Source organism: Oryx dammah, unplaced genomic scaffold (assembly GCF_014754425.2).
Source record: "Oryx dammah isolate SB20612 unplaced genomic scaffold, SCBI_Odam_1.1 HiC_scaffold_2, whole genome shotgun sequence".
Classification (NCBI taxonomy): domain Eukaryota; kingdom Metazoa; phylum Chordata; class Mammalia; order Artiodactyla; family Bovidae; genus Oryx; species Oryx dammah.
Window position 1 is genome coordinate 92134067 of NW_024070186.1, and position 20686 is coordinate 92154752.

Consider the following 20686-nt stretch of genomic DNA (forward strand, 5'->3'; position numbering starts at 1 on the left):
ACAGCAACAAAGACCCACTCGACTAAAAACGAATAATAAATGCACGTTTAAAACCTACACACAAAGAGGAGCTTCACAAAGCTAGCAAATCTTATTCTGTTACTATGAACTCTATTGAACATTCGCATTTTCAAAGACAATTTTTAGAGCAATCTTAAGTCACAGCAAAACTGAGAAGGCACAAAAACTTCCCATATACCCCTTCCCCATCATGTGCATAGCCCGACCCACCATCAACATCACTCACCAGGTGGTACCTACAACTGATGTACCTACACTGGCACTTCACAGTCACCCAAAATACTCAGTTTACATTAAGGTTCAGTTTTTTCTTTTTTAAATATGTATATTGTATTAAAGTATGACTGACTTACAATGTTTCAGGTGTGCAGCAATGTGATTCAGTTATATATCTATATTTTTTTTTATACACACAAACACATTATCTTTCAGATTATTTTCCATTGTAGTTTATTACAAGATATTGACTATAGTTCCCTGTTAAGGTTCACTCTTGGTGTCGTACATTATATGGGTATAGACAAATCCTTACATGTCAATGTAGACATATATAATAATCTGTATCCACCACATAGTAACATAGAGAGTATTTGCCCTCCCTTTAAATCCTCTGTGCTCCTATTCATCCTTTCCCCATTCTCCCCAGCCCCCTGGCAACCAATAATCTTTTTATCATCTCCATAGTTTTACCTTTTCCAGAATGTCATATGGTTGGAATCATACATATGCAGCCCTTTCAGATTAGCTTCTTTCTCTTAACAATATGCATTTAAGGTTCCTCCATGTCTTTTCATGACTTGATAGCTCATTTCTTTTAAGTGCTGAATAATATTTTGTTGTCTCAATGTACCATGGTTTACTTATCCCTTCACCTGCTGAAGGTCATTTTGGTTGCTTCCACGATTTAGCAACTATGGATAAAGCTGCTATAAACATTTGTGTGCAGGCTTTTGTGTAGACACAAGTTTTCAACCCCTTCAGGTAAATACCAAGGAGTAGGACTGCCAAATCGTATGCTAAGAGTACGTGTATAGACTTTTTTTAAGAGTCTTAGAGAAATTTTATTTTGGTGTGTCAATACATTAACATTCATGATTCAGGTTAGAATCACTAACATTTCTACAGATGAGTCATAACAGTATTAGTAATTTTCACTCATTAAATAAATGTGTCGAGTGCATAGGGATTAAAGTTCAATCCACATAGTCATTTACAGATGTCTCATTTCCGTGAAGTGCATCGTTCAGAACCGAAGATAATACCATATTGTATAGAGTATGCATAGTCTTGTAAGAAACTGACAACCTGAAGTGACTATAGCATTTTGCACTTCCGTCAAAAATGAAAATTCCTGTTGCTCAATATTTGGTGGTGTTAGTGTTCCAGATTTTGGCCATTCTAACAGTTGTATAGTGGTATATTGTTTTAATTTGCATTTCTACTTATTTGCCATTTGTATATCTTCTTTGGTGAGGTGTCTCTTAAGGTCTTTGACCTTTTTTTAATGAAGTCCAAATTACCCATTATTTCTTTAATGGATCGTGATTTTGATGTTGTATCTAAAAAGTCATTACCATACCCAAGACCATCTAGGTTTTTCCCATGTAATCTCAGAATTTTATATTTTTGTATTCTACACTGAGGTCTGTGATCCATTTTAAGTTAATTTTGTGAAGGGTTTAAGAGTTGTATCTAAATTCATTTTTTTTTAATGTAGATGTCCAGTTGTTCCAACATCACTTGTTAAAAAGACTGTCTTTGCTCCATTGTGTTGTCTTTGCTCTTTTTGCCAAAGATTGTTATTCAGTCACTAAGTCATGTCCAACTCTTTGCGACCCCATGGACTGCAGCACACCAGGCTTCCTTGTCCTTCACTACCTCCTGGACTTTGCTCAAATTCATGTCCATTGAGTCAGTGATGCTATCTAACCATCTCCTCTTCTGTCAAAGATTAGCTGATTATAAGGATGTGGGTCTATCTCTGGGCTCTCTATTTCATCTGTCTATTCTTTCCATAACATCACAGCTTTTTAAAAAATTATTTATTTATTTTTGGCTGTGCAGGATCTTTGTTGCTAGGGGGGCTTCCCTCTAGTTGCGGCAAGCAGGGGCTACTCTCTAGTCGTTGTGTACAGACTTCCCTTGCAGTGGCTTCTCTTGTTGAGGAGCACTGGCTCTAGGGCCCAAGGAGCATGGGCTCTAGAACCTGTGGCTCCCAGGTTCTAGATCACAGACTCTAGTCGTGGTACACGAGTTTAGTTGCTCCACGGCACGTGAGATTGTCCCAGAACCAGGGATCGAACCCATATCTCCTGTACTGGCAGGTGGATGCTTTACCACTGAGCTACCAGGGAAGGTCAACACCACAGTTTCTTGATTATAATAGCTTGAAGACATGTTGTGTCAGTCCTCCAACTCTGCCCTTCTCTAATACTGTGCTGCTTATTCTCAGGTTTTTTGCTTCTTCAGGTAAGCTTTAGAATCACTTTGTCAATATCCACAAAATAACCTGCAGGAATTTTGGTTGAGATTACATGGACTCTGTACTTCAAACTGGGAAGACCTGACATACTGACACCACTGAATCTTCCCATCGACAACCATGGAATATTTCTCCACTTATTTATAGTTCCCCTTTGATTTCTTCCACTGAAGTGTCATAGTTTTCCTTAAATAGATCTTGTATTTTATTAAATTTACACTTAAGTATTTCATTTGTTGATGCTAATTTAAATGGCACTGTGTTTTATATTTCAAATTCCACTTGTTCTATATAGGTACATAGGAAAGCAGCTGACTTTTGTATACTAACCTTGTATCCTACAACCTTGCTATAATCACTTATTCACTTATTAACCCCACTTATTTTTTTTAAGTCAATTCATTCTGATTTTCTACAAAGATGAACATGCCACCTGCTAAAAGTTTTATCACTGCTCTTTCCGCCACCTTTCCATGCTGCCAGAATGGTGCACATGAATGTCCTGGCTGACGCTCTCAAGAGTATCAACAGTGCTGAAAAGAGAGGCAAAAGCCAGGTCCCTATTAGGCCATGCTCCAAAGTCATCGCCAGGCTTCTAACTGTGATGATGAAGCATGGTTGCATTGGTGAGTTTGAAATCATTGATGATCACAAGGCTAGGGAAACTGTTGTGAACCTCCCAGGCAGGCTAAGTAAATGTGGAGTGATCAGCCCCAGATTTGATGTGCAACTCAAAAATCTAGAAAAGTGGCAGAATGGTCCGTTAAGTATGAGGTAGGTTTTTAGTACACATTCTTCATAAGGTTGAAGATGTTCCTCTCTAATTCTAGATAACTGAGAGTTTTTGTCATGAAGGGTATTGGGTACTGTCAAATAGTTTTTCTGCCTCTATTAATATGATCATGTTCTTTTTCAGTCTGTTGACATGATCCATTACATTAACTGATTTTAAAATGCAGTACCACCTTGCATGCCTGGGATAAATTCCACTTGGATGTGGTGTATAACTCTTATTATACATTGTTGGATTTGATTTGCTAATATTTTGTTGAGGATTTCCATGCCTACATTTATGAGGGATGTTGGTTTGTAGTTTTCTTTATGGCAACTCATTCCAGTATTCTTGCCTGGAGAATCCCATAGACAGACGAGCCTGGCAGGCCATAGTTCATGGGATCTCAAGAGAGGTACATGACTTAGCACTATCTTTCTTTCTTTCTTAATGTCTTTGTCTGATTTTGGTATTAGGGTAATGCTGGCCTTATAGAATGAGTGAGCTTCTACTACCTGAAACAGATTGTAGAGAATGGTATAATTTCTTCCTTGAATGTTTGGTAGAATCACCAGAGACCCCTTCTGGGCCTGGTGCTTTATGTTTTAGAAAGCTATTAATTATTGCTTCAAAGAAGTTTAATAGATTAAGGCCTATTCAGATTTCCTATTTCTTCTGAGTTTTGGCAAGTTGTATTTCAAGTAATTAGCCCTTTTCATCTACATTATCAATTCTATTGTAGGCAAAGAGTTATTCACAATATTCCTTTATTATCTTTTAGTGCCATAGGATCTGTAGTGATCCTTTTTCATTTCTGATGTTAGTAAATTGTGTCCTCTCTCTTTTTCTCTTAGTTAAGTCTGCCTAGAGACTTACCAGTTTTTGTGAGCTTTTCAAAGAACTCTCTGGTTTCATTTACTTTTTCTATCAATTTCCTTGGTCAAGTCCATTGATTTCTTATCATTTTCTTCTGCTTGCTTTGGATGTAATTTGCTCTTCTTTTTCTAGTTTCTCAAGGTGGAAGCTTATATGATTGACTTAAATCTGTCTTCTTTTCTAATACATGTATTCAATGCTATAAATTTCCCACTAAGCACTGCTTTCGTGTCATTCCACAAGTTTTCATAATTTACATTGTCATTTTCATTAAGTTTAAAATATTTTAAAATTTCTCTTGAAACATCTGCTTTAACCCATGCTATTTAGAAATGTATTGTTTAATATCAACAGATTCGGGGGTTTTCAGTTATCTCTCTGTTCTTAATTTCTAGTTTAATATCACTATGATCTGAGAGAAGACACTGTATAACTTCTGTGCTTTTTACATTTATTAAAGTATGTTTAATGGTCCAGAATGTGGTTTATCTTGCTGAATGTTCCAGCTTCAGAAGAATGTGTACTCTATTGTTGCTGAATAAGTAGTCTATAGATACCAATTATATCCAGCTGATAAATGGTATGCTAGGGCCTTACTGACTTTCTGCCTGTTAGATGTATCCACTTTCTACATGAGGGTATTGAAGCCCCCACTGTTATAGTGAATTCATTTACTTTGTAATTCTATTAGTTTTTGTCACACACAGTCTGACACTCTGTCATTAGGTATATATACACTAAGGATTATTATGTCTTCTTGGAGAACTGACCTCTTTTTCATTACATAATGCCTCTCTTTATCCCTGATAATCCTCCATGAAGTCTGCTCTGTCTGAAATTATTATAGCTACTGTTGCTTTCTTTTAATGTTAGCATGTTACATTTTCCTCTATCCACTTATTTTCTTTTAACATTTTTACTGAAATATAGTTGATGTATAACATGTTATAGGTGGGCAAGAATCCCTTAGAAGGAATGGAGTAGCCCTCATAGTCAACAAAATAATCCGAAATGCAGTACTTGGGGGTAATCTCAAAAGTTACAGGATGATCTCTGTTCATTTCTAAGGCAAACCGTTCAGCATTACAGTAATCCAAGTCTATGCCCCAACCACTAATGCTGAAGAAGATGAAGTTGAACAGTTTTATGAAGACCTAGAAGTCCTTCTAGAACTAACACCAAAAAAGATATCCTTTTCATCACAAGGACTGGAATGCAAAAATAGGAAGCCAAGAGATACCTAGAGTAACAGGCAAGTCTGGCCTTGGAATACAAAATGAAGTAGGACAAAGGCTAACAGAGCTTTGCCAAAAGAACACACTGGTCATAGCAAACATCCTCTTTCAACAACACAAGAAATGACTCTACACATGGCCATCACCAGATGGTCAATACCAAAATCAGATTGATTATATTCTTTGTAGCCAAAGAAGGAGAAGCTCTAAACAGTCAGCAAAACAAAATCTGGAGTTGATTGTGACTCAGATCATCAGCTCCTTACTGCAAAATTTGGGCTCAAATTGAAGAAAGCAGGGAAAACTACTAGGCCATTCAGGTAAGACCTAAATCAAATCCCTTATGATTATACAGTGGAGGTGACAAATAGATTCAAGGGATTAGATCTGGTGGACAAGAGTGCCTGAGAAGTATGGATGGAGGTTCGGAACATTGTTTATAGAAGGTGGTGACCAGAACTATCCCCAAGAAAAAGAAATGCAAGAAGGCAAAGTGATTGTCTGAAGAGGCCATACAAATAACTGGGAAAAGAGCAGCAAAAGGCAAAGGAGAAAGGTAAAGATATACCCAACTGAATGCAAAGTTCCAGAGAATAGTAAGGAGAAAAAAGAAAGCCTTCTTAAATGAACAATGAAAAGAAACAGAAGCAAACAACAGAAAGAGAATGACTAGAGATCTCTTCAAGATGGAGATACCAAGGGACCATTTCATGCAAAGATGGGCACAATATAAGACAGAAACAGCAAGGAGCTAACAGAAGCAGAAGACATTAAGAAGAGGTGGCATGAATACACAGAAGAACTGTACAAAAAAGGTCTTAATGACCTGGATAACCACAATGGTGTGGTCACTCACCTAGAGCCAGACATCCTGGAGTGTGAAGTCAAGCGGACCTTAGGAAGCATCACTACAGACAAAGCAAGTGGAGGTGATGGAATTCTAGTTGAGTTACTTCAAATCCTCAAAGATGATGCTTTAGCAGCACTTTAACAGTGTTTCACTCAATATGCCGGTAAATCTGGAAAACTCAGCAGGGGCCACAGGACTGGAAAAGGTCAGTTTCCATTCCAATCCCAAAGAGAAGAGCAATGCCAAAGAATGTTCAAATTATCGTACAATTGCACTCATTTCACATGCTAGCAAGATTATGCTCAAAATCCTTCAAGCTAGGCCTCATCAGCACGTGAACCAATAACTTACAGACAGAGGGCAGGAGAAGTGGGTGACAGAGGATGAGATGGTTGGATGGCATCACTGACTCAATGGACATGAGTTTGAGCAAGCTCAAGGAGATAGTGAAGGGACAGTGAAGCCTGGCGTGCTGTAGCCCATGGTGTTACAAAGAGTTGGACACAACTTAGCAATGGAATAACAACAAATACAATATAGTATTTCACAATTTTTAAATGTTATATTCCATTTATAGTTATAAAATATTGGCTATATTTGGTGTGTTGTTCAATATATCCTTGTAGATTATTTTATATAATATGTATTATAGTTTGTATCTCTTAATCCCCTATTTCTATATTGGCCTTTCCTTTTTCCATTTCCCCACTGCTAACCACCCAGATTTGTACCCTAAATCTGTGAGTCTATTTCTTTTTTATTACATTCACTAGTTTGTTGTATTTTTTAGACTCCATGAATAAGTAATATCATACAGCATTTGTCTTTTGCTAACTTCACTTAGCATATTTTCTAAATCATCCATGTTGTTCCAAGTGGAAAATTTTCATTCTTTTTTATGGCTAATCGTCCATTGCATATATAAACCACATTTTATTTATCCATTCATTTGTTGATGGACATGTGAGTTGCTCCTATATTTTGGCAATGGTGAATAACGCTGCTATGAACACTGGGGTGCATGCATCTTTTCAAAATAGTGGGTATTTTTTTTTTCAGACATATACCCAGAAGTGGAATTACTGGATTATACGTTTGTTCTATTTTTAGTTTTTTGAGAAACCACCGTACTATTTTCCACAGTAACTGCACCAGTTTACATTCCCACCAACAGCAGATGAAGATTCCCTTTTCTCCGCATCCTTGCCAACATTTGTTATTCATGTTCTTTTTGAAGACAGCCACTCTGACAGGTATGAAGTAACATCTCCTTATGGTTTTGATGGATTAGCAATGTTGAGCATCTTTTCATGTGCCTATTGGCCATCTGCATGTCCTCTTTGGAGAAATGTCTATTCAGGTCTTCTGCACATTTTTTAATCAGGTTGTTTTGGATTTTTTTATGTTGAACTGTATGAGCTGTTTATATAGTTTGGATATTAACCCTTTATGGGTCATATCATTTGCCAATATTTTCTCCCATTCAGTGGGCTATCTTTTCATACTGTCAATGGTTTCCCTTACTGTGCAAAATCTTTTAAGTTTAATTATGTTCTATTTATTTTTGCTTTTATTTCCTTTGCTTTAGGAGACTGATCCCCCAAAATATTGCTGTAATAGGCAAAGCATCTTTCCTACATCCATATAAGAACCAAAGGAATCCATACATAGTCTTAAAAAATTTGAGGAGAAACTGGAATCATAATTGGCACTTATATTGAGGATTACAGACCTTTGATAACATATATCCTATTTATATGATGCTGTATCATTAAGAGTAACCATACCTTTTAAATGCATGTTTGAAAATCTAGACCTATTTAACTTTCTATTCAGAAATCTTAGGCCTTAAAAAATGTTTATCTTCTCATTCATTTCATGAGTATCTTGGATTTTCTTCTCTTATAGAAACATTAAGTTATATTGACATAGGGAAGAGTATAGCAAAAGTTAGTTTTTTAATGGGACACTTTACCAAACCTGCTATCTTGCCCTAAAACAAAAGACCCAGGAACTGCACAATAATCCCAGATTCAGCTCTTGTCCTTTACTTTCTTTTCACCTTGGTTCACATTCCTTTGTGGGACAGACAACACACTGGATGTATCTTTGTATAGCACACTGCCTTGTGTCCATTAGATGATTAAATTATAAATTCTACTATTAAAAAATATTTTCACTGGTTTTCTTGATCAAACATTGAAGAACTGTTGTCAAATAAGTACATTTCAGAGAAGCAAAAGAGAACATTTAGAGCACTTTCAACTTTCACTTTTACCATAACTCATAATAAAAAATACACTATATACCATAACAATTATATACCTATGAACATATACATTTATCTATTTAAATCAAAAGTTATAAGCAAAAACATAACTACCCTCAATACATCTGAAGCTCTTGGTTATTTTCTATTTTGTTTTTTAAAATGCTGCTAATGACCACTAGAAAATGTTCTAATGATTTATGATCCATTCTTTAAAAATAATGATTCAGAGAACTATCTTCTAGAAACAAATATGGAAGCAAATAATAAATAAACTGGAAAAAAGTTTTAAAATAACGGTTACTTACCTGGTTGATGCAAAAACAACATTGAATGGCCTCTGCTGATAAAATGGAAGGAAAGGCCTGGGGAAGAAAGGAAAACACAAATGTGGGACTTCTGCACTGTGTGTTTGCTAAGTTTCCTGCCACTGCCAATATTTGTCCCTTAAAATCAGTGAGTTTGAATACTTTGTGTATCAGCAATTCTCAAACTTTGGCACACACAAAATCACTGGGGAGTGGGAAGCTGCTGCTGCTGCTGCTGCTGCTGCTGCTGCTGCTGCTGCTGCTGCTGCTGCTGCTGCTGCTGCTGCTGCTGCTGCTGCTGCTGCTGCTAAGTTGCTTCAGTCGTGTCCGACTCTGTGCAACCCCAGAGACGGCACCCACCAGGTTCCCCCATCCCTGGGATTCTCCAGGCTAGAACGCTGGAGTGGGTGGGAGTGGGAAGATTCTTTTTTAAAATTCAAATCTACAGGTCTAGCCCAGCAGACTCAGTGGATTCAAGGTAGAGCCAATTAATCTGCATTTGTAATAAACATCCCCATGTGTTTGCTGCAGATGGGAAACAAGCCACACCTGAGAAATAGTGCCCTATACTTAGGCTTCAGCTGGTCATTAGTTCCCAGCAACTTCTCAAGTTCCCTGAGATGTTCTGAAATTTCCAGTGATTTACTTTAGGCCGCCCCACCCCCCTCCCCGAAAGTCTAGGAACTGAGTATGCTATGTAAAGAATTTCATTCCTCTGAAAAACTCAGCATCATAAAACATCCATAAGGAGGTTGTTCATAAATAATGTGCATTACAAATTTACTTTCTCAAATGAACTTATGTAGGTATGACATCAAGTTATACATCCGAGTTAGCTATTTTGCTAACTCAGATAGGACCTAGAGGGAAATCGGCATCTTATTTTTTTCTAATCTGAGTGTATGATTATCACATGTGTGTATTCATCACGAATGAAACAAGGTGAATCTTTGGACCATGTTGGTTTTGGTAACATTCACACAAAGACGGCAAATGTCACCTATCTGCCCTCTTTTAACACTTTTCCCGCACTATCGCTGTCATGCGTCTTTGCTCTATCTCACCTCATTTGATGACTTCATTTTGTTCTCAAAGATACATTCTTATTTGCAATTAGTATCTCTAAGGTCAGGCAGACTTAGTTGGAATCCCAGCTCTACACTTGCTAATTCATAATAAAGTAACCTTGAGCAATTTACTTCTCCTCTTTTGGTCTCTCAGCTTCCTAACTGGTAAAATGGGGATAATATATCCTATCCTATATTTCTGTTCTGAAAATCGCTGTTATATACATAAAGCACTTATAAAGTGATACTTGGCGTATTGCATGACTTAAACATGAGAGCTGCTATCATTATTACAAAGAGGTCTCTAATAATATTAGGGCTCACATTCATCAGTAATTATTTCCTACCTTTCAAAATATTTATAGCGATTCTTTCCAGTAACATCAGGATCTTCATAAACTTCTTTAGGCATCTGAAAAGAAGCATCAATTCTAAAACGAAGCAGGAAAACATTATTCAAGTCGAACATATTATTTCCAAATATAGTTTTTATTTCGTATTCATTCTCAGTTGCTAAATCGTGTCTGACTCTTTGGATCCCATGGACTATAGCCCACCAGGCTCCTCTGTCCATGGAGTTTTCCAGGCAAGAATACTGAAGTGGTTGCCACTTTCTACTCCAGGGAATTTTCCCACCCCAGGGATCGAACCCATGTCTCTTGCATCTCCTGCACTGACAGATTCTTTACCACTAGCACCACCTGGGAAGCCCCTATTTAATATTTATATGTCTATAAAATAGGAGATACACCTGAGACTGACAGCAAAGTCTTCTATAACACATGTCTTACTGTCCTACATCTCAATAATTACTTTTCCTGAGCCAGGAAACCAAGAGCCAACAAGAGGAACTGAAAGCTAATAAATGAGTATATTTATGAAATTCCACATACAAAAATGGTCATTTTTAGTTAACAGTGCATGAGAATTACAAAATTAAAAAAAAACAAAATTTTATGTCTAGGCTGTAAGGTAGCATTGTAAAAGAAATTTACTATGTATGAACTTGTAAATATTCTTTAAACAAATAAGGAATGTGACAGACCTATCACTGAAGGTACTTTGGTTGCAGGTCTCCAAAAAGTCTACTTGGATAGTAGCAGGAAAGTACACTTGCAATTTCTAAGATGGATCAAAGAAATTACAAATGCAGTCACCTCTACCTTTGGTGGTAAGTTATCATGTAATATATACTATAACCTTTGGAGAACACTTATTAGGTTGGTGCAAAAGTAACTGCAGTTTTGCACTGTTGAACTTTGCCATTTGATACTGGAATGTGGTTATGTTATACATCATTTTAATGCTCATTTCTTGCTTTATATTTTCTTTTGCTAATGACTTATCACTTGCTGTTTATTTTATATTTATTTTAGACTACGGAAATGATGTTAAATAAAAAGCAAGTTCAAGCAATTTTCTTATTCAAGTTCAAAATGGGTCATAAAGCAGAGCAGGAAACTAGCAACATAGACAATGCATTTGGCCCAGAAACTGCTAACAAACATATAGTGCAGTGGTGATTAAAGAAGTTTTGCAAAGGAGACAAGAGCCTTGAAGATGAGGAGCATAGTGGCCGGTCATCTGCAGCTGACAACGACCAACTGAGAGCCATCATCGAAACTGATCCTCATACAACTACATAAGAAGCTGCCTAAGAACTCAACGTCAACCTTTCTATGGTCATTTGGCATTTGAAGCAAATTGGAAACGTGAAAAAGCTTGATAACGGTGCCTAATGCTGCTGCTGGTGCTGCTGCTAAGTTGCTTCAGTCGTGTCCGACTCTGTGCGACCCCACAGATGGCAGCCCACCAGGCTCCACCGTCCCTGGGATTCTCTAGGCAAGAACACTGGAGTGGGTTGCCATTGCCTCCTCCAGTGCAGGAAAGTGAACAGTGAAAGTGAAGTTGCTCAGACGTGCCTCTTGAACTGACTGCAAATCAAAGAAACCATCATTTTAAAATTTCACCTCTTATTCTATGTGACACTGAACCACTTCTCGATCGGATTATGACGCGTGACAAAAAGTGGATTTTATAAAACAACTGGCAACAACTAGCTCAGTGGTTGGATGGAGAAGGAGCTCCAAAAACACTTCCCAAAACCAAACGTGCACCAAAAAAAGGTCGTGGTCATTGTTTTGGTGGTCTGCTGTCTGTCTGATCCACTACATTTTTCTGAGTCCCAGCAAAACCATTACATCTGAGAAGTATGCTCAGCAAATAATGAAATGCACCAAAAACTGCAACACCTGCAGCCACTATTGGTCAACAGAATGGACCCAGTTCTTCTCCACAGTGCCTGACTGCAAGTTTCACAACCAGCAATCCAAAAGTTGAACAAATTGGGCTAAAAAGTTTTACCTCATTTGCCATATTTACCTGACCTCTCTCCAACCAACTACCACTTCTTCAAGCATCTCAACAACTTTTTGCCAGGAAAATGCTTCCACAACCAGCAGAAGGCAGAAAATGCTTTCCAAGAGTTCATCAAATCCTGAAACATGTATTTTTACACTACAGGAACAAACCAACTTATTTCTCATTGGCACAAATGTGTTGACTGTAATGGTTCCTATTTTGATTAATAAAGATGTGTTTGAGCCTCGTTATAATGATTTAAAATTCACAGTCTGAAATCACAGTTACTTTTGTACCAACCTATTACTAACCAATAAACCTATAACTGTTGCTCCCGAATCCAGACTGTTTTGGTCAAAGGGGTTAAGAAAGAGAATTTGAGCTCAACTGGTCTAGGTATAACATCACAATTGTACATTTTAAAATAATACAGAATGAATAAACAGAACTTTTTAAGAAGAAAAATGCATCCATCAAACACATGGATAGCAGCTGGAGCCTCCTGACACTTACGCGGCAAGTTGCTGGAGGGCCTCTCTGTGCCTTTGCTCATGTCTCTTCCAGTCCCGACTGATGAATGATGGAACAGGATCTGCCTTGCTCCAATAAACAGAATATCTTGGATAATGGAACATGCTGCTGAACATGGTTCTAAACCTGGGAACCCTTCTCTAATGTTAAGACAAGAGGGCAGAGGGAAAAAGGACAAAATTATACCAGATTTTCTGAAGTATTTTACTACTGCAAACTTTTGAAAGGTACAAAACCGTCTATATGGCATAGGCTATTGGTATATGTATAGACTATCTCTAGAAGGATACTGAAGAAACTGATGACAAGGAGTGATTATGTGAAGAGGGCTAAGGGTAGCATTTATTTTATACCATATATGTTTTTGCACTACTGGAATTTTTTCAACACAGACATCTATTACTTTTCTCATTGAAATAATTTAGGTTATTGTGAGTTCTTTATTCACTGTTAGTTAGTTAATCCTCACATTGGGCCACAAGTATTAAAACATCTTGTCCCCTGGTAACCATGGCAAAGAAATTTCTGCAGAATATAAAACCCAGTGGAGATTTGGTGATTAGAAAATTTGATCAGCAGTTAGCCAAACTAGATGGTTCAGGTTCATTAGGCTGCCCTAGCAGATGAATAAGACCTACCAGTTTGCTTCGAATCACGGTGGCCTGAATATTTGCCTGGTTGTGGTCTTTCTCGCTTGATACAATAAACAACGGGTCTGTGAAATAAACAATAAAGCAGTATAAGGAAGACCACAAATCTAGCACATATCTACTCCCAGGTAGAGAAAAACAGTAAATGTAATTTCTTAATTGGAAAACAAATTAGAAAATTCAGATATCATCTAACTCTGCAGCAGCTCATAGCTCTATTACTCACCATCAGTGAGAGTCTGTGAGATGCAAGTGTTCTCTGTATACTCCAACATCAGTGAATAGAATCGGAATGCAAAAAGAAGGCTGAACATGTTTTCAAGCACCATAACCTCAACAGGCTCTCCTCTCTTATGAACAAACCACCTTCTGGGTCTGGATAGCTCTGGAAATAACTCTAAGAGGAAGGACCATGTATACACAGACACTACACCCATTTCCAAGGGAAAGAAACAATAACTTTGGGCACTACCTCCCATCTTCAGTTCACAGGGAAGATACAAACTTAATAGAGTATCACCCAGAGCTGGTAGGCAGGGTAAGAAAATGTCATTTGCCAGTAAGAGATAAATAAGATCAGCTATTTTTAGAATTCACCCCTTAAAATGGAACTAAGTTATTTCCTCCAAGTTCAAATAAGATTGCCCTGTTGCTGTAAGTATGTGTTTGTTAGGTACACCTTTAAAGTGACAATGAATATTCATGATTGATTTTACTATCACTTAAAAATCAAACAATTTGACATTAAATTCACAAGCAATCTTCAGATATAGACTTGATTTCTCAAGTAGATATGTCTAGACAAATAAATACCTTGAACTAGTCTAGACATCTTGGTAATGTATATTTCTCTGCAGAAATTATTAAATTGTTATTGTGATTTAGAATTAAGTCTCTTGAATTTAGACGATTTGTCAATTTCCAGCACTTAGTTACTTCCTCAGTTACCCAATTTCAGGCAAACAGCACAATCACAACCATTGAGGACTTCCCTGGCGGCCCAGTGGTTGAAAATCCACCTTCCAACACAGGGGGCGTGGGTTCAAACCCTGGTCTGGGAACTAAGATCCCACATGCTGTGGGACAACGGAGCCCATGCACCACAAGCAGAGAAGCCCACGAGCTGCAGCCACTGAGCCTGCATCCTGCACACGTTGTGCCCACACGTTCTAGAGCCTGTGCTTCGCCACGAGAGAAACCCGTGCGCCGGTGCAGACCCAGCTGGCCCAAACAAACAATCACAACCACTGGTCCAGTGATACCTTTTAAATCACTTAAAACAAGAGACAAGAGAATATAGAAATTTCACTTTGTCTTGTACTACTTCCAACATACTAGCAATGTCGAAGTTATATTCTGTCTAAACAGGTGCATTCATTCTCTCTTCAAATTCAGTAGCCTATAATTTGAGGGCATAAAATTTGGCCCCTTAATTCCTAATCAGCCCAATTTCCATCGCGTCTCAACTTGATATCACCGGGTCAATGGCTGCAACTGTGCTGGTCATCTGAAATTAATTTAACCCACATTTCCCCTAAGTCTGGATAATAAACCATTCTCCTCTTATTAATATTTCCATAAGGAATGTGAAAATGATATCTATGGAAACATTTTTTAATCTACAGACGACACAATACTGTATGATTTGTGACTATACATTCTACAACACAGTCTACAGTTCAGTTCAGTCACTCAGTTATGTTCGACTCTGTGATCCCATGGACTGCAGCAGGCCAAGCCTCCCTTGTCCATCACCAACTCCTGAGTCAGTGATGCCATCCAACTATCTCATCCTCTGTTGTCCCCTTCTCCTCCTGCCTTCAATCTTTCCCAGCATCAAGGTCTTTTCAAATGAGTCAGTTCTTCGCATGAGGTGGCCAAAGTATTGGAGTTTCAGCTTCAGCATCAGTCCTTCCAATGAATATTCAGGACTGATCTCCTTTAGGATGGACTGGTTGGATCTCCCTACAGTTCAAAGGACCCTCAAGAGTCTTCTCCAACACCACAGTTCAAAAGCATCAATTCTTCAGCACTCAACTTTCCTTATAGTCCAACTCCCACATCCATGCATGACCACTGGAAAGCCACAGACTTGACTAGATGGACCTTTGTTCACAAAGTAATGTCTCTGCTTTTTAATATACTGCCTAGGTTGGTCATAACCTTTCTCCCAAGGAGCAAGCATCTTTTCATTTCATGGCTGCAGTCACCATCATGCAGTGATTTTGGAGCCCCCCAAAATAGTCTGTCACTGTCTCCCATTGCTTCCCCATCTATTTGCCATGAAGTGATGAGACCAGATGCCATGATCTTAGTTTTCTGAATGTTGAGTTTTAAGCCAACTTTTCCACTCTCCTCTTCACTTTCACCAAGAGGCTCTTTAGTTCTTCTTTGCTTTCTGCCATAAAGGTGATGTCATCTGCTTATCTCAGGTTACTGATATTTCTCCAGGCAATCTTGATTCCAGCTTGTGTTTCAACTAGCCCAGCATTTCTCATGATGTACTCTGCATATAAGTTAAATAAGCATAGTCTACAACTGTGCTCAAAATCAGTGCTCAAATGGCAGTGAAGAGGCCTCTGAGATGCCCAAGCAATAGCGTGCATGCAATGTGGCTTCAATCCTGTCCAACTCTTTGTGACCCTATAGACTTTAGCCTGCCAGGCTCCTCTGCCCATGGAATTTTCCAGGCAAGAATACTGCAGTGGATGGCTGATTCATGTCAATGTATGGCAGAAACCACTACAATACTGTAAAGTAATTAGCCTCCAATTAAAATAAATTAATTAATATTTTTTAAAAAAGAATGCTGGAGTGGGTTTTCATGCTCTCTGGGGAATCTTCCCAATCCAGGTATCAAACTCGGATCTCCTGTGGCTCCTGTATTGCAAGTGTATTCTTTTTTTTTTTTTTTTGGTAGATTTTTAAAATTTATTATTATTATTTTTACTTTACAATATTGTATTGGTTTTGCCATACATCAACATGAGTCACGGAGGGAAGCCCCAAGCAATAGCAATCACCAGGTTATCACTTACTTATTCCTAGACAGTATTGAGTGCTTCGTATGTAGTATTCCTTTTAATTCTCAAAAAGTTAATAAGGTAAGCACGAGGCCTCCATTTTACAGAAAAGGAAACCAAGGCTTCAAGAAGTCAGCAACCAAGGGGATCAAGATGGTGGAATAAGAGGACAGAGAGCTCCCCTTCCCCCCAAAACTCATCAAAGATACATCTACATGTAGAACAATTCTCAGTGAAAAAAAAGCTGGAAACTGGCAGCAGGACTTCTATACAAACAACCAGAGCTGCAATAAATAGCTCCATGTAACAGGGAATGTGCTAAGTCGCTTCAGTCATGTCCAACCCTTTGCGACCCTATGAACTGTAGCCTACAAGGCTCCTCTGTCCATGGGATTCTCCAGGCATGGAGTGGGTTGCCATGCCCTCCTCCAGTGGATCTTCCTGACCAGGGATCAAACCCACATCTCTTTAAGTCTCCTGCATTGGCAGGTGGATTCTTTACTATTAGCAACATTTGGGAAGCAAGGTAGGATGTGAAAAAAAAAAAAAAAAGGCATCAGGTTGGGACCTGCATCCCTGGGAGGGATCTGAAAGGAAGAGAAGGTCCACATGGGTGGACCTTCACTCTGGGGAGCAAGCAGGTCAAGCCACAGTTTTGGCATCCCATTCCTGGGCTCCTGCACAGACAAGAAAAAACCCCTCATCTGCTAGGAAATTCACTGAGACAGACAGACTGAAGAAGGCTGGACTCTACTCATAAGGAGTGTATGTGTGCTGGCTCACTAACAGTCAGGGCCAAGAGAGCCACCGGAAGTGATGGTTGCCACTTTACCACACTTTCCAACCCCAACAGGCAAATGCCCCAGCCCCCTCAGTCTACACCACAGCCTAGTGTGAGATCTGGGCAGAGGCTTGGTCTAGCCATGCAGAGACAGAGCAGAGGGCCTGAGGTGTAATCTGGGGGCGCTGCATGCCCCATTATAAATGGGCGCACGGCGGGTGGTGGGTCTGGCTGGGCAGATATTGCCAGCATGCATACCTGGTGGCATCATAAGAGGGTGCAGATACTAGTGCGCAGCGGTTTATTTCCCAGCAAGAGCCCGCTGGGTGTGCTGGAGCAGCTCCACCCACTCCACACCACAGCTCAGCACTACATCTGGGGCAGAAAGAGAAGACTGGGAGGAGACCACCATAGAGGCAGCCAGATCTCAGGTGGCAAAGCAGCTCCTGCAGCCACAACCACCTGGCTCCCAGTCACTGCACAACACAGCCCTGCCCTAGATCTGGGATGTTACAACGGAGAAAGGGACGTGAATTTGGGCTGCTTCTGAGCACGGATGTCTACACAGGTGAGACACAGGTATTCTGTGACCTCACAGACCTTGCTTCAGGATTCACCTCCCTTGGGGCAGCGTGCACACTCAAGGGCTACAGAGCATGATCAAACCCAACCCTCAAGCCTTCTATTCAAACAACTGGGGAGTGCACCCCACTCCCAATAGGATGATGACAGCCATGGAGCTGAGAAGAAGCCCTGCCTCACATCCAGCACAGGCTGTAGACGCTACAAGCCAACCACACTTCCTATCCAGGAGATAACAACCAGTCCAGACTGAGGAAAGACATAGTGGGCATCCATACCAAAATCGGTCTCCCACCAAAGGACTGGACACATAGAGTCTATACAGGGACAATCCTACATTAAAAACATCCCTTCAAGACCACAGTGGAGAGCAGATTCTCCTAAATTCAGAGAGACAGAAAAAGGTAAGTAAAATTAAAAAGCATAGAAACTATTTCAAATCAAAAGAACAAGAGAAATGCCCTGAAAGAACAAATAATGAAACAGTCCTCATCAGTCTTTTAGACCTTGAGTTAAAAGGTCTAAACTTTTGAGTTAAAAAGAGAAGGTAATAAAAATGCTAAATGAATTAAGACACATATCAAAAGAAATGCAGATCACTGTAACAAGGAACTATTAATGGAAACTATAAAGGTCAACCAATCAAAATTAGACAATTCCATTGCTGAGATAAAAACCAATCTAGAAGCAATGAATAGCAGACTAAAGGACACAGAAGTATGATAAGTGATCTAGAAGACAGAATAGTAAATTATTCAATCAGAACAGTGGAAAGACAAATGAAAAAAGTAAAGGCAACATATGAACTCTATGGGATAATACAAAATGTGCCAACCTACACATAATAGGGGTTCTAGAAGAAGAAAGAGAGAATGGATAAAAAAATGTATTTTAGGGACTTCCCTGGTGGTCCAGTGGTTAATACTTTGCCTTTCAATGCAGGGGGTGTGGGTTCAATCCCTGGTCAGGGTACTAAGATCCCACAGCTGCATGACACAGCCAAAAACAATATAAAACAAAACAAGCCCAACAAACAAAAGTCCAGGACCAGACTGTTTCACAAGGGAATGTCATGAAACATTCAGAGAAAAGTTAACACCTATCCTTCTGAAACTATTCCCAAAAATTGCAGAAGAAAGAACACTTCCAAACTCATTCCATGAGGCCACCATCAACCTGATACCAAAACCAAACAGAAGTGAAAGTGTTAGTCCCTCAGTCGTATCCGACTCAGCTCCTCTGTCCATGGAATTCTCCAGGCAAAAATACTGGAATGGGTAGCCATTTCCTTTTCCAGGGATCTTCCTGACCCAGAGATTGAACCCAGTTCCCCCATGCTGCAGAAAGATTCTTTACTGTCTGAGCCACCAGGAAAGATCACAAAAACAGAAAATTAAGGCCAATATCACTAATGAACATAGATGCAAAAATTCTCAACAAGATACCAGCAAACTGACTCCAACAACACATTAAAAGGATCATACACCATAATAAAGTAGGATTTATTCCAGAGATACAAGGAGTTTTCAATATCTGCAAATCAGTCAATGTGATACACCACATTAACAAATTGAAGATAAAAGCCATATGAACATCTCAATAGATTCAGAAAAAACTTTTTATAAAATTCAATATCCACTTATGATTTTTAAAAAACCCTTCAGAAAGCGGGCAGAGAGGGAACTTACCTAACCATAACAAAGGCCATATATGACAAAGCCATAGTTAACATCATACTCAACATAAAAGCTGAAATATTTTCTCTAAGATCAGGAACAAGACAAGGATGCTCATTCTCACCACTCTTATTCAATATAGTTTTGGATGTCTTAGTCATGGCAATCAGAGAAGAAAAAGAAAAGGAATCCAGGGACTTCTCTGGTGGTCCAGTGGCTGAGACTTTGTGCGCCCAATGCAAGGGGCCTGGGTTCAATCCCTGGTGAGGGAACTAGATCCCACATGCTACAACTAAGAGTTTGCATGCTACCATTTAAAAGATATCACATTCTGCAACTAAGACCCAGTGCAGCCAAATAAATAAAAATAAGTATTTTTTTAAAAAGAAAGGAATCCAAATTACAAAAAAATAGAATTGTTACTGTTTGTATTGTTAGGGGTCAAACTCCAGCCATGACAGGCTCAGCAAGGTATATTCGGCACAGGACCTAAGTCATGTCTTCCTAACAGAGCATCTCTTGACCAAATTAGGAAAACTCCCCATACACACCAACCAAAAGAGACAGGATATGCGCTCATCCTGCCTGGCCAATCATGTAATGCCAGCTACCCCTGTAATGGAGACAAAGAACTGCCTGTATATAAGCAGCCATACTCCTTTGTTTGGGGCTCTTGTTGGATTCCACTGTGTGGGATGAGACTTGGGCCCTAGCGCGCTAGAAATAAAACTCCCTTCCTGCCTTTGCATTACTGTGGTGGACTTGTTCTCTCGGTCGGTACGGAGATACGGGCTCGGTGCTTAACATTTGGGGGCTCGTCCGGGATTTCCATCCGACCGGGGAGAATAACTCTCTTGGTAGAAGGGCGTAACCTCGTCAGGAGATATGAGCTCTGAACACCGGTGTTAATTTTGGATTGAGTTCAGCGTAAGGCCAAGGCCCGGTAACGTACCGGGAAGGCAGCTGGCAGAGGCAAGTCCAGCGTGAGGCCGGGTCCCCAGTAATGTACTGGGAAGGCAGCTGGCACTGAGGACGTCCTGACGGTAAGACACTTAAAAAATGGAAAAGAGGTTTCTAACAGTGTAGGGAGGATTGTTGAGAACTGGAATTTGTTTGTGTATCGTCCCTGTGTCTCTGTGTGTGTGCCGGCACTTTCCTTGTGAGCCTTGTGAGTCTCATTGTTATTTGTGTTCCTTGTGGCC

General features: G+C 39.4%; 1 protein-coding gene across 2 annotated transcripts in view; it reads right to left on the reverse strand.

The window, feature by feature from the left end:
• The window catches only part of CFAP91 (cilia and flagella associated protein 91), an 84835-nt gene extending 71337 nt beyond the window's left edge, over positions 1-13498 (reverse strand). Inside the window, exons 1-4 of one of the 2 annotated variants that reach the window (XM_040250982.1) lie at positions 13411-13498; positions 12755-12912; positions 10228-10311; positions 8814-8870 (exon numbers count right to left, since the gene is read on the reverse strand). In XM_040250982.1, the coding sequence (XP_040106916.1) occupies positions 8814-8870; positions 10228-10311; positions 12755-12888 (275 nt within the window). In that variant the 5' untranslated portion in view covers positions 12889-12912; positions 13411-13498. The remainder of the gene's footprint in view (positions 1-8813; positions 8871-10227; positions 10312-12754; positions 12913-13410) is intronic. The other variant, XM_040250974.1, reaches the window with a different exon arrangement.
• Between the last annotated feature and the right edge of the window lie 7188 nt (positions 13499-20686).